We start from the raw sequence: 12,142 nt of genomic DNA on the forward strand, positions 1-12,142 counted from the left end.
GAACAGTAGCATTAGCATCCAGCCAAGTTTTTTACAGTGAGAGTTTGGCTGCATTTGGTATGCTGTAAGCTTCTGCTGTGTGATTTTTGTCATTTTGTTTTCTTCTTTGTTTTGCCTTAAGCCAGATGTGTATAATTTTTCTTTTTACAGTTGACCTAGTGTTTAGGTGAGATAACTCTGCTAGTACTTTAATAAAGGGTAGACATTATTTTTGAGGTGTGGAAAGAAACAAATTTAAAGATCGGATCTATGTAATTCTTCACTTTGAAAAGTGTCCAAATGATTGCAACCATGTCTACAAACATGACTTGTGCTGGCTAACTGCAGTTGATTTAAAAGTAAAACTTCGTTAAATATTTGCAGTTTGCTCTGTGCAGTTTGCTCTGTGCCGTTATTTATAGTGATTTAAAACTAATCAGACTACTAGAGAATGGACCTGTAAATGTATACGTGTCAGTTACACTAATCAAAACCAGACTTAACACTGTTTTCAGTGTATACATACATTTTTCATTGGTTTGAATTACGCTTTCAGTGCAGCGCTGGCTGTCGGTGGCCAGCATTGGCTGTGCAGGAGGTGTGAACAAGGAGGGTGCTGCCTGTGCCTGTACCTCTGTGACATGACAATAACTGCACCCTCTCTGCAGCTCTGATTTTGAAGTGCACACTCCTGGCTCTGAAAGGGTCTCATATAGAGATAGCTGAGAATCCGGAAAGAATATGGGCAAGAGTATAATTAATTTGTACAGGAGGTTTTTTGGGGGAAAAACCCCAACAATTCTGGATTGAAATAAAATTTATACTGAAAATGCTTACTGATGGAGTCCACCAAGACAGAATAGTTTTCCAATGTACAGACTAGTAACCACCAAAGTGATGATCAAGTGCTTTCACATGCAGCCATTCTTTTCTGGTGTGTCCATAACAGCTGTGTATAGATCTGACAGATTTCCTTTCAACTTTTGATATGTATTTGCTATTATCTTGTCAAACTTTGAGACCAAATTGACACTGTGTGGGTTAAATGGTCTTGGATACCAAGAACACTTTGAGTCACAGATATATTAACAAGTGAAATGGCCTCCCTGTCCTGTGGAAGGGGGAATATCATTCTCCAGGAGGAAGTTGAGGGGGGATCATTGCATTGATCCCGGGGGTGGGCTGTGCAATCACCCCTGCTGATGTTGGCCCTCAGCTGCTCTTGGGGTCTCTGAAGAGTCTGTCCTGGAGTGACTCCAGACCCCAGGAACTTTAGAACTGGGGGGAGAACACCCACTTCTGGTGGGCTCAAATTCCTGCGGGCACCTAATGATTGGCTGGTGCTGGCAACGATGCAGTGATTAAGCAGGCTGCTTGCCCTCAAATTACTCTTGTGTAACTAATGTTCAACCAGTCTCAACCCATGCCAAATGACCACAATGCCACACTGAATAATATTATTCATTTCCTACTTTCAGCACCATGTTTTTGGAGATTCCAAATGTAATAGCCACAGAAGTATGCACTCATTTCAAAAACACAGCCTGGCAGAGCCATTCTGTTTATTCGTTCAGGAAAAATGCCCCAGAGAGGATGACTGCATGACAAATATAAAGTTCATACATTTCTTTGTAGAAGTGTGTATTTTTACTCATGCAATTTAAAAAATATAATAATTCATTGAAGAAAACCGTATATTTCAATCTGCAGATGCCAAAGTATATATGTACTGCTAATGTATATACCTGAAGAAACTGTGAATGATGACTCTAACACCTTTCTGTCAGACTTTGCAAGTATATTTTGTATTGGCGACTTGATGCTATGTAAGCCATTTCCAGCAGTGGGGAAACTGCCTAAAGGTTCTTTTGTGGTCTGTTCAGAAAATAAGTCTATTGGTATGTGAAAATAAGAAATTATGCTGGTTTTTCGTTGTAACTGTAATAGCTCTGCATTTTCTCCCAGCTCATGTAATTAGTTATTCAAAGAGGAAGGACAGGAGAATCCATGCATCTTCTCATAAGGCTTTTGCCATGCAGATTGAGTCCCAGATTCTTTCCATCAGTAGTGACTTCACCAGAAAGTGCATAACAGTTTGCATATTAATGCTGTTAAGCAGACAAGGAGTTAGAAAGAACTGCAATCAAGTGAAACGAGTAAATACTAATGTCAGTGCACAATAGAGAGACAGTATGAAATTAGGTAATTATTTGATGGCCTTTTAATATTTTTAGGTCTTTTGGGAAATGTGTTTTATTGAAATGAGAATTGATCTAGCTACTGCTTAATATTAAGTGTTAGTCTGCTTCTCAACACTATCACCTAAAATCCTGTGGTCCTGGGATGTGTCTCCTTTTTCCATTTCAAAGGGCTATGTAAACACACAGAACTGTGGTTTGTAGATGGGAATGCTTATGGCTATAAAGTTCATCCAAGTTTATTTTCAGGGATGGTGGTTTTGTTTTTTTTTTTTTTAACTCTGCTGTCCAGGTGGCCTGGCTCATAGCTTTCTTCCCATGCTTTACATGTGCCAGGATCGGCAGAAAGCTTGTAGCTGGCTTCAGTGACTCATTTCCCTATTACCACGTTGTTCTTTCAGCAGTCCAGTTCACTGGCCTTCAGCAGATGATTCCCCACTGCCTAGCTGTGAATTGAGCTTTTGCTCCAGCTCCCTGGCCACAAGCTACTTGACTCCATTTTACTTTAGAGAAGGTCCGCTGCTGTGCAGTCCACTCCATCTTGTGAGGAATACTGAGGAGCAACTGCAAACTGGTCCTAAGAAAGCTGGGACACTCGAAAAAAGAGAATCAAAGCTGGGCTGAAGCAGGATGCTAAAGTCTATTGTCAGATGCTGAGGTTCCTCATGTTTGGTTTGGGTTTTTTGGAGAGGAGAGGGACACCAGTGTGAAACGATACCCGCAGAGTCGCAAAGGCTGGGGGTGACAGGAGAAAGTGAGTTTTCTAGGACTGTTATATCACCTAATTTTCAGATCTGTTCATGGTATTTACTGTCGGTAATATTCTCAGTCACCCTTGCTACCATAAATGCTGTTAATATGCTACCATAAATGTTGTTAAACTTTGTTAAAAAATGAATGAGGATTCTTCAACCCAGCTCTGAGGATGAAAAGTAAAAGCAAAGGCATTTTGAAGCCTCTTTCTCTTATAAGATGAAAAAGTATTGTAGTTTTTACAATCTAGTATAGGTTTTTCTTTAAATTTTTGAGTTTTTCGTATTATCAATGTAATGATGGAAAATTTAAAATACCTCTGCCAGGGGAGGTTCAGATTGGATATTAGGAAAAATTTTTAGACTGAAAGGGTTATTAAGCATTGGAATGGGCTGCCCAGGGAAGTGGTTGAGGCACCATCCCTGGAGGTATTTAAAAGATGGGTTGATATAGTTTTTAGTGACATGGTTTAGTGATTTTTTTTTATCAGTTATGTTGATATTTGAACTAGGTGATCTTGAAGGTCCCTTCCAACCTAGACGATTGTATGATTCTAAGTTTGGTTTTAAAAAGGGAAGTACTCATTATTGTTTGCCATTGGTGCAGTGTCTTGATGGCATTGTCCTCTGAACAGACATTTGCTGCCTACTCTGGGTTTGTAGATGGGCTACATAGATGCTTCCATCTCTTGTTCAGTGTTGCTGTCAGGGAGACAAAACTTGCAATGTCATTAATAACTGATTGTGCAAGTGTAGGTCTTACTGTCCTCTTTTCTCCTTTATTAGCTATGCAGGAAGCAGGCAGAAAATTCAGGAGCAGCTCCTGCAAGTCATCACTTCTTCAACCCTCTCCTTATAACCATCAGTTTATCTTGAAAAAAATCAATTTTCACATTTATCATTTGTCAACAAACACTGTCAAAAGATTTATCAAGATTCTGGATGTCAGAAGGCGGCTTATCCAAACAGAAGGAATATTGTCCTTTAGAAACAGTCACAATTTTGGTGAAAGTATCTGTTATATACAGCCCCCCAAAACTAAATGCTAAATTCTGATAAATTATTAGTGAGTTCAGAATGGTTTTGTACCCAAATTTCATAATAAAGAATCTTTCCACAGGTTGAGGGGGTTGTGTTACTCAGATTGCATAAAACATCTATCTCCATGGGTGGAGAATGCCTCCAAACGGCCTCAACTCCATAAAGTGTCTGCATTTTGTGGTTGTAATTCCTAAAACTGTGTGTTTATCTTGTTGGGAAAGCTATTGCAGTGTCCTTGGGAGTGTGACTGGGCTGAATCTCCAGCCAAATTATTGGCTTCATCCCTTGCACAAAAGCTTTTTGAGGCTCCCCACTGTCAGTTTTCCTGTGAAACGTGCCTACCACAGGATGGCCTGACCTGAACACTTTTGCTTAAGTATCTGGATCCACCAAACTTCTAAAAAATATCTTGTGTTGCACAGCAGTGAGTGTCCTCCTGCCTATCCTGCACTTCCACAGAATAAGAAATCTTCATTTTATAAAGAATAAATGCTGCAGGTTTTTTCAGTGAAGGCACTCACTCCTTGGCACAGTCTTCTATCCATGCCTTTTTCATGTTTGCTGTTAAAGTGTCAGATCCTCTGCTTTTCTGTCTTTGCTTGAAAAGTCTTTTTATTGGTGCAGTTTCTTCATCTCCGAACACCTCAGTAATTTAGTCATGCACCTGGGTTCTGATGTAGTTCACAGGCTTCTGCACAAAAATTGCCTGTGAACCAGCTCTTACCTCTGGCAAAGTACCTCCTGCTGCAGTGTGATCTCAGGCTGAGCTTGCATTGCAGCAGTTTATTGCTCTGATTGTGAGAGCTAAAAAAAAGGAAGCATCTGCCTTAGTACTGCACTATTGGAGTGCTCTGGCATCAGTATCTCCATGTGCAGCTTCTTTAGTTCACTGCCTGGGCTGTAACTTGCCCCTGCAGGTGTGATGTGTTCTCATGGCTGCATGCACGTGCCTTGGAATAGCTTGTTTTGCTGTGTCCACTCAAATAACTTTAAGTCTTTTTATTAAATCTGTTTTAAAATATTCTTTGTGCAAAGCAGAGTAGCTGGAGGGCTCTAGGGACAGGTCTTAATTTTATTTTAAAACGCAGGCAATTTAGTACTGCCAGTGTTCTCAGTGACCTAAACATGGATTTATGATAGGTCATGATGGTAGTCGTTGGTGTATTCCAAAAACCCGTTTCTCTCTTTGTATGTTATACTAAAAATAGAGGACTCACTAAAATCCTATATATTTAAACTCTTTCTTCTCCCTGTTCTTTCTCTCCTGTTCTTTTCCACTTGTCTATTTTGGTTGTCAAATGCCAATACCATACCAAAGACAAACATGTATTTTATCTCTTCAGGTATTTTATGCTGCCTTGGACCAAATCTACCACGGGAAACATCCTCTAAAGAAGTCAACCACAGAAATTTTAAAGGAAACACAGGAGAAATTCTATGGATTGCCATATGTACCTAATACAGTGAGTAGAAACATACTGACTATATAAGCTACGCCATTTCTGTGATAGCATATTAATAACCCTACATCTCCTTCTCCATTGGCACACACACTGACATGCTTATTGTTGTATATTTATGTTGAAAGAGTTTTCTTTCTTTCAGCCACTTCATCCAGAGAGTAAGTTGTTGGAAATATTCAGCTAAAAATCAGATTTTAATTAATGTACCCGTTTTTGTACAGGTGTAGTCTTGTTATACTGAACTTGATTACTTTTTATTTTATTCTTAAGGAAGGCACTGGAAACAATAGATTGGAAAGAGGGCTTATTCTAGTGTTGCAAAGGATTGTTGGTTAAAGGCAACAAACCACAGTGCTGCATGTTGGTGTTTGTGTGCTGTCAGTGTCAGCCTGTGGGAGCAAGTCATTGTGAAGCAAGACTTGGAAGTGATGTTTTTCTCACTGTGCTGCTGTGACCTTTGGCACATGGCTTATTTATCCTTCATGTGGTACCTGAATGTGTTAAAGCCTCGAGTTCTACTGAGCTACGTAATTTTGATCTTCATCATGACTAATTGTACGTTTGTTTTGTACTTCACATGACATCCAACGGTGCAATTTGTATAGATGATAGTTGTGGGATTTCCAGGGCTGTCTGGAGTTGAGTTCCCAGCCAGAGCATGGCCCAAATCACTGTTTGACACTTTGCTCAGAATACCCAGATCCTTCTCTGCTTTCTGCTTCTCAGGAAATACACTTTTCTCCTTAGCAAAAATGTAACTTCTGTTCTCTGAGAAGTATATTAGCAGATCCATGTGCCAGCCCTTTCCTCATTGAAGCTGTGCTGCCTCTGCTGGCCTGGCAGAGCCAGAGAGGTGGAAGCAAGATGTCTTCAGAGTATGATGTCTGACTTCTCAGCATTTGTATAACTGTTGTTTTACACCATTCCTCAGCAGGGGTTAGTTATCCAGTGAACAGAACAGTTCCCTGCTTTGAAAGATAGACTGCATTTTTTGTTCCATGTGAAATGTTTTTCAATTAGTTGTTACTTTCGAAAGAGTGTAACATCGTGTAATGTGAAGAGGGACAGCAAGTTATGGCCTGAAACTTCATCCCAGCAAAATGTACTGTGAGCTTTTGAATTACCAGAAAGTCTATGTTCTTTATTGAATGTAGAATTAGTGTGTCTAGTCAAGAACTGCAGTAAAATTTAAATTTCAGTAAAACTTCATGAAAAATTACATTAGAAGAACACTAGCACTCTGTAGAGTAATTGGTGTTTGTAATTTGGCTTGCTGTCCTTTACTATTCTTTCTTCTGAACTTAAGATATGTTTTTAGTTTAATTTGTTGTTCAGGTAAAAAGATAAACACCTTGGAAGTAAAAGGTCTGTGTTTTTTTAAAGTGACAAGAGTATATTCCTTCCTTTCATTTAATTTCAGAGCTAGACATTGAAATACAGTAAGAGAGATCAGCTTTTCTTTTCATCTGTCATTTGGCTGGCAGAGAAAACAAAGTAGTTTGATAATTTGAATTTTACCTTCTCGCTATAGGTGTAGATTTAACTATGCATTGCTAAGTTAGGTTTGTATATCTTAAGTTAGGGGTCTGGTTCTTCCTTAGTGAACTTCTTAACCGCATAATGTTATTTTCTTTAGTAGCATCGTCTGTTAGGGCTGCACAAGCACCCATTATTATCTGCTCCTGATAAACCATAGTTCCCTCTTACTGCTCTCGATAGGCAGGTAAACTTAGTAAATATCCTCTGAAAGTACTTGGGCGTCAAATCTCATTGTGCAGACTCATTTTCTGAAGCAGAGCCACAGCATGTATCTTCAGCAGATGAATTTCTGAGGCACAGCTCAGATAACAGGACAATTTGTATGCATCTTTTTGTTATAATACTTTCGAAATGAGCAACATAAACTACCCCTAATAAATAAATGCATAAATAAATGCTGCTGTACATATGTGGTGATAACTATTTCAAGGTACACTAAAGCATTATCCTCAGCAAATAGACTATATTACATGACAACAGTAGGAGGGATAGTGGGAAGAAAATCCTGCTGAAGTCTGTATTTGCCATTCAGATAGGTTTTACAGCCGCTGGGACAGCTGGCACTGCATGCAGGAGTATTTACATTGGCTGAGTTGCCACAGGCGGTCACAGAAGGTAGAAAGGAGGGATGGAGCAGAAACAGTAGGCAGACGGAAGCACAGAGAAACACCAGTCCACAAGACTTTGTTTTCCTGAAGAATGCAAATCTCAGTTTCTGGCTGGCCGTTGCTTATCTGTTCAAAAGTACACAGGGTTTGCTGCTGGCTCCTGGAGGATGAAATTCCACTGGGATTTCTTTGCTCTATTACCGAATCCAGAAGCTGACGACTGCCAGGCAGGGGGCAAGGAAATGTATCTGCCTGTTTTTGTAGTGTCTGGAGGTTTTGTTGCCAGAGGAGATCTGTGTTACTGAGTTTGGAAAGTGAATAGAAATTTTGAGTTTCTTGAGTCCTTGTGATGCCTTTAAAAAGCAGTAAGTCTTTCTTTTGCCTGTTCTAAGAAAGCAAGATAAACCAAATAATAACGACCACACATTTTCCTGCCATTTCTTCCTAAATGTACTTGGTGTCAAAATCTCTGCACTGTGGGGAATTCAGTACTCTGCTTTTGCTCCAAACTTTTCTTAAATCATAGCTTATTTCTCATGCCTTGAGAAGCCAATTTCGATTTACTATGACCTGCCTTGCAATTGATTACACTGTCTGCTTTTAGAGTATCTCTCTTGGTCTCTTCTACCTCTGTCTCCAGGATGCCCAGAGAGACTTTGTAAAAATGTATCAGGTGGCCCTTTGATCCACCTGAGATGTGATCAAAGTTCCTCTCCATGATCTGTTGCTTAGTCCCCTGCCTGTCCCCCAAGTTCAGACTTGAAAACTACTTTCCTTTGAGACAGTCATCAAAACTTAATGATACCCCATTGTCAGTCCTGCGCCAAGCATAATAATTCCTATCTCCTGCTGTGGGTTTCGGTTCAATAGGGAAACAAAAAATGAGACGCACGGTAAACAGGCTCTGCATTGATAGTGCAGATTGCAGCCTCCTGCAGTTACAGGAAAGAGCTCCCAATAATTAAGTGGTTTTACAATAAGCACCAGCTGCCCAAATCATCATACCTGAATTTTCTTTGTGAAAAATTGAATTAGTTTGAATGATTGATTCTTAGTTTAAAAAAAAAATTATGGATTTATATAAATTGTCTGTCCATCATAGTAACCCTCCTTCATTCCAATCTGAAAGTTTGGTGGGAGATGCTGGTTTGACTTGTAACTGTGACGAAAAATGGTTTTGAAGAGCAAGGCACAGTAAATCTGGGTTCTTTTTTAGATTGATGCCAAATACTCCATTTTGCGTTTTTTAAATTTACGTGGCCTTCCAGTAAGGTTTTCTTCCAGAAACAGAAGAATTTTTTGCGTGGTACTTGAATACAAAGTGCAATGTTGGAATTAACCCACATGCATCATTATAATTACATTTGATAGGAGGGAACATGTTGCTATTTAGGGAGCCTTTTGATAATTTTTGGAACACTAAATAATTTGTTATATACCTTTTGCTCTAGCATGTTGCGTACATATTAGTTCAGAAGGACCACTTCTACTGGTGGCCTAAAATTCATGTAGGTAACATGTTTAATTATGCTTATATACATTTTGTCCAGAGTGCAAGTTTCTTTGGCAGTATGAGAACTTCTTAATGGCCTATGGTTGCTAGTGATCGGAGAGACCAAAACACCTGTGAGACCAAAATATATTAGCCAGCCAAGTTTGCCAACAGAAAACAAGGCAGGTATTGTTATAGATACCCTAGAGCGAAGAACTGTGTGAAAAAAGGTGTATCACCAATGTGGTTGTTAGTCTTTCTTCTTCCTGCAGCTGGGAGAACTCTGCCCAGACAGGGATCCTGACCTTGGAAGGCTCCCTCTACGTCCTTGTTTTAACTTGCTGGGATTGTCTCTGTCACGTTCCTTACAAAGGAAATCAATGGATGAGATGCAACTAACATTTGGAGTGACTGCTCAGGGAGGCTCTTAGGTGCTGGAGGAAGACACGGCTTGCCATGGGTGCTGAGAACACAGGGATTTCATTAACAGGGTACTTGGCAGTTGGTCAGCTGAAGGGGAGATGGTGTCACTGTACAGAGAGAACTAGCTTCTCTGCAAGAGAAGAAAGAGTTTCTGTATCACACATTGATAGCATGTGCCCAAGTCCCCTTTTTATTTTCTTGAAGAACACCTGAGAGCAAAAGAGCAGCTTTATGCCTATTTTGCCTTCTTAGAAGCCTTTTTGTAGGAGTTTGAAGGTGACCTCACCTTGTGCTTAGCTATGTTAGGTAAGCTAGGGGCCAAAAACTGAGATAATGTAATTTTAGAAGTTCTCTATCACAGTCTTTTACTGATCATGATCACCTTCAGGAGTGGTGCCACAGCGACAAGGAGAGTATTGTTTCTAACAGGCCTATTCCTGAGGCTGTTGACGGCTGACCAGCAGTTTAAGTAAAGGATCTTGTTATTGAATCTGCCATCTGTGTCATTGTGGCATCTGTTTTCTTAGAATTTCTTGTTAGGTCTTTGGAGTGACTAATGATGTGTAGTTAAAACTGTGGTCCTGCATAACATTTCATCTGAATATCAGTAACACCGTATAAAGAGAATAAATAGCCAGGCTGGGCATGCAATGAGGCAGCTGTCTTCAAATAAATAAGGGGTAACGCTTAACCTCTGAAGGTAAAAGTGGTTTTGAATTCTGAAAACTTGAGACTCAAGTGGTGAACGTGAATCTTGAAATTATTGATAAGAAAGACTAAGTAGTGCCTGCCTATTGAATTTTAAATTGTGATTTCCCTTCATACTTATTTTCTCTAAAATCTTCCTAAATTTGTCTTAGATTTATTAAGTTAAACTAATGTAATCTTAGACCCTAAGCAGAACTGAAAGCTAGATTAAAGGAAATGAAAAAAGAACAGCTAAGTATGATGATTCAAAAGCCACTATGTATTTATCAAAGAGACAGGACCACAGACACAAACTGTCCTATTGCAAAGAAGATTTGGGAATAAGGAACCAAGCCATTTAAAGACCTTTACTAAGTTAATAAAAAAGCGAGATCTGGAGTATATAACTGGAGATAGTTACTAAAAGAATACTAAAGGAATTCAGAAGAAAGAAGGCTAAAAATGCTGAGTTGCAAAATGGAAGTAGTGAAAATAAAATTCCATAGCTGCTGAAGAAATAAGAGGAGAGCATGGATTCAGTGCAGGGGAGATGAACAACCAATGTCACAGAAAGCAGAAATATTCCGTGTTTCTGCCTTATTTTTTAAAAAATAAGTAAATTTTGATTAGGTAAGTACTACATACCATTTTTAAGAGGGATGGAAACATAACTGAGATTAAGTAATGAAAACTTAGAGAATAATTAGATTAGATGTAGTCAGGTTGTCAGAATATTTAAGTTTGTCAAAGCAGCCAGTGACCTGGAGGAATTATCACTCACGAAATCACAAAAAAGTGTTAGTGCTGTTATGCTAGCTACTGTTATGAAGGGAGGAGAACTTGGGAACTGTAGACTAATCATTCAGACTCTGTCACTCAACAAGTAGTAGAACCAATTATTAAGCATCTCATAAGTACCTTGAGAACAATCAAGTGAGCAAAATAACTATGGTGTTGTTAAGAACCATGTGAGATGGCAAAAATCCACTTTTCTTCTTAAGAAATTGATTGATCTTGGGAACAAGAAGGAGGTGGTAGTATAGTGGAGATAGTATAACTCTAGACTTAGCAAGCTTTCTGACACCTGCAAGTCGTAATTCTACAAGCAAACTGTGGAGTTACGGCTGAGGCAACATGTAGAAAAACATGCTGAAAGAGCAGGTGAAAGCTTAGTTTCAAGCTGGGCCACTTTAAGTGGAAGTCACCACGGTCTGTCCAGGAATGACTGCAGTTCTGTGTTTTTGTTAATGATTTGGATGAGAATTTGTCTTTAATATTTATGGATGATCATTCAGTTGCCAAAGTTTGCAGAAATCATGAAAAGTAGAATTTGAAAGGTCCAGATTTGGATCCATAGTAGTTTGCACTAGGAAAGCAATTAAATTCATAGCTATATAAAGAACAATAAATGCCAAAAGAGCAATCATGGGATGCTGTTAAAGAAAATCATACCTGTTTTTAAAAATACATTCTGGTATTTGGTGTTGGGGACTTAGCAGTGGGTAGTGTTGTGTCCTGTGGTAGGTATATTAAAAAGATGTAGAAAAACTGGAAGAAATACAGAAAAGTGATTTTGGAAAGATAATTTGGAAACACGACCTTTGAGGACAGCTGAGGAAACTGAGTTTATTTGGCTAGCAAAGAGAAAATTATATGGGTACACATGAGTATGTATGTTTTGGTATTGAAAACCTTTATAAAAAATATACAATTGGAATTGAAACTCTGATCATTTGTTTCCTACGAGTGAGCAGATAGTAGGAGGGAAAAAGTGGTTTAATTTACAACAAATGTGATTCTGGTTGGTACCTAATCTTTGAAACTATTGTCAATCTTTACCCTCGTTTGTTGAAGAGGGAAGCAGACACCCAGTAGGTCTAGGATCTCCCTTAAAGGGACTTTTAAAGAAACCGCTGTTGTAGATCAGAGAGCCATAAATTTCATAGTAAAAGCAGAGAGC

At 39.1% G+C, this 12,142-nt stretch overlaps 1 protein-coding gene across 1 annotated transcript in view; it reads left to right on the plus strand.

Moving 5' to 3' along the window:
- The window catches only part of MIPEP (mitochondrial intermediate peptidase), a 75,288-nt gene that overhangs the window by 44,302 nt on the left and 18,844 nt on the right, over positions 1-12,142 (plus strand). Inside the window, exon 17 of the mRNA XM_014965752.1 lies at positions 5,314-5,433. Coding sequence (XP_014821238.1) covers positions 5,314-5,433 — 120 coding nt within the window. The remainder of the gene's footprint in view (positions 1-5,313; positions 5,434-12,142) is intronic.

Source organism: Calidris pugnax, unplaced genomic scaffold (genome assembly GCF_001431845.1).
Source record: "Calidris pugnax isolate Ruff unplaced genomic scaffold, ASM143184v1 scaffold20, whole genome shotgun sequence".
In the NCBI taxonomy this organism is placed as follows: Eukaryota; Metazoa; Chordata; class Aves; order Charadriiformes; family Scolopacidae; genus Calidris; species Calidris pugnax.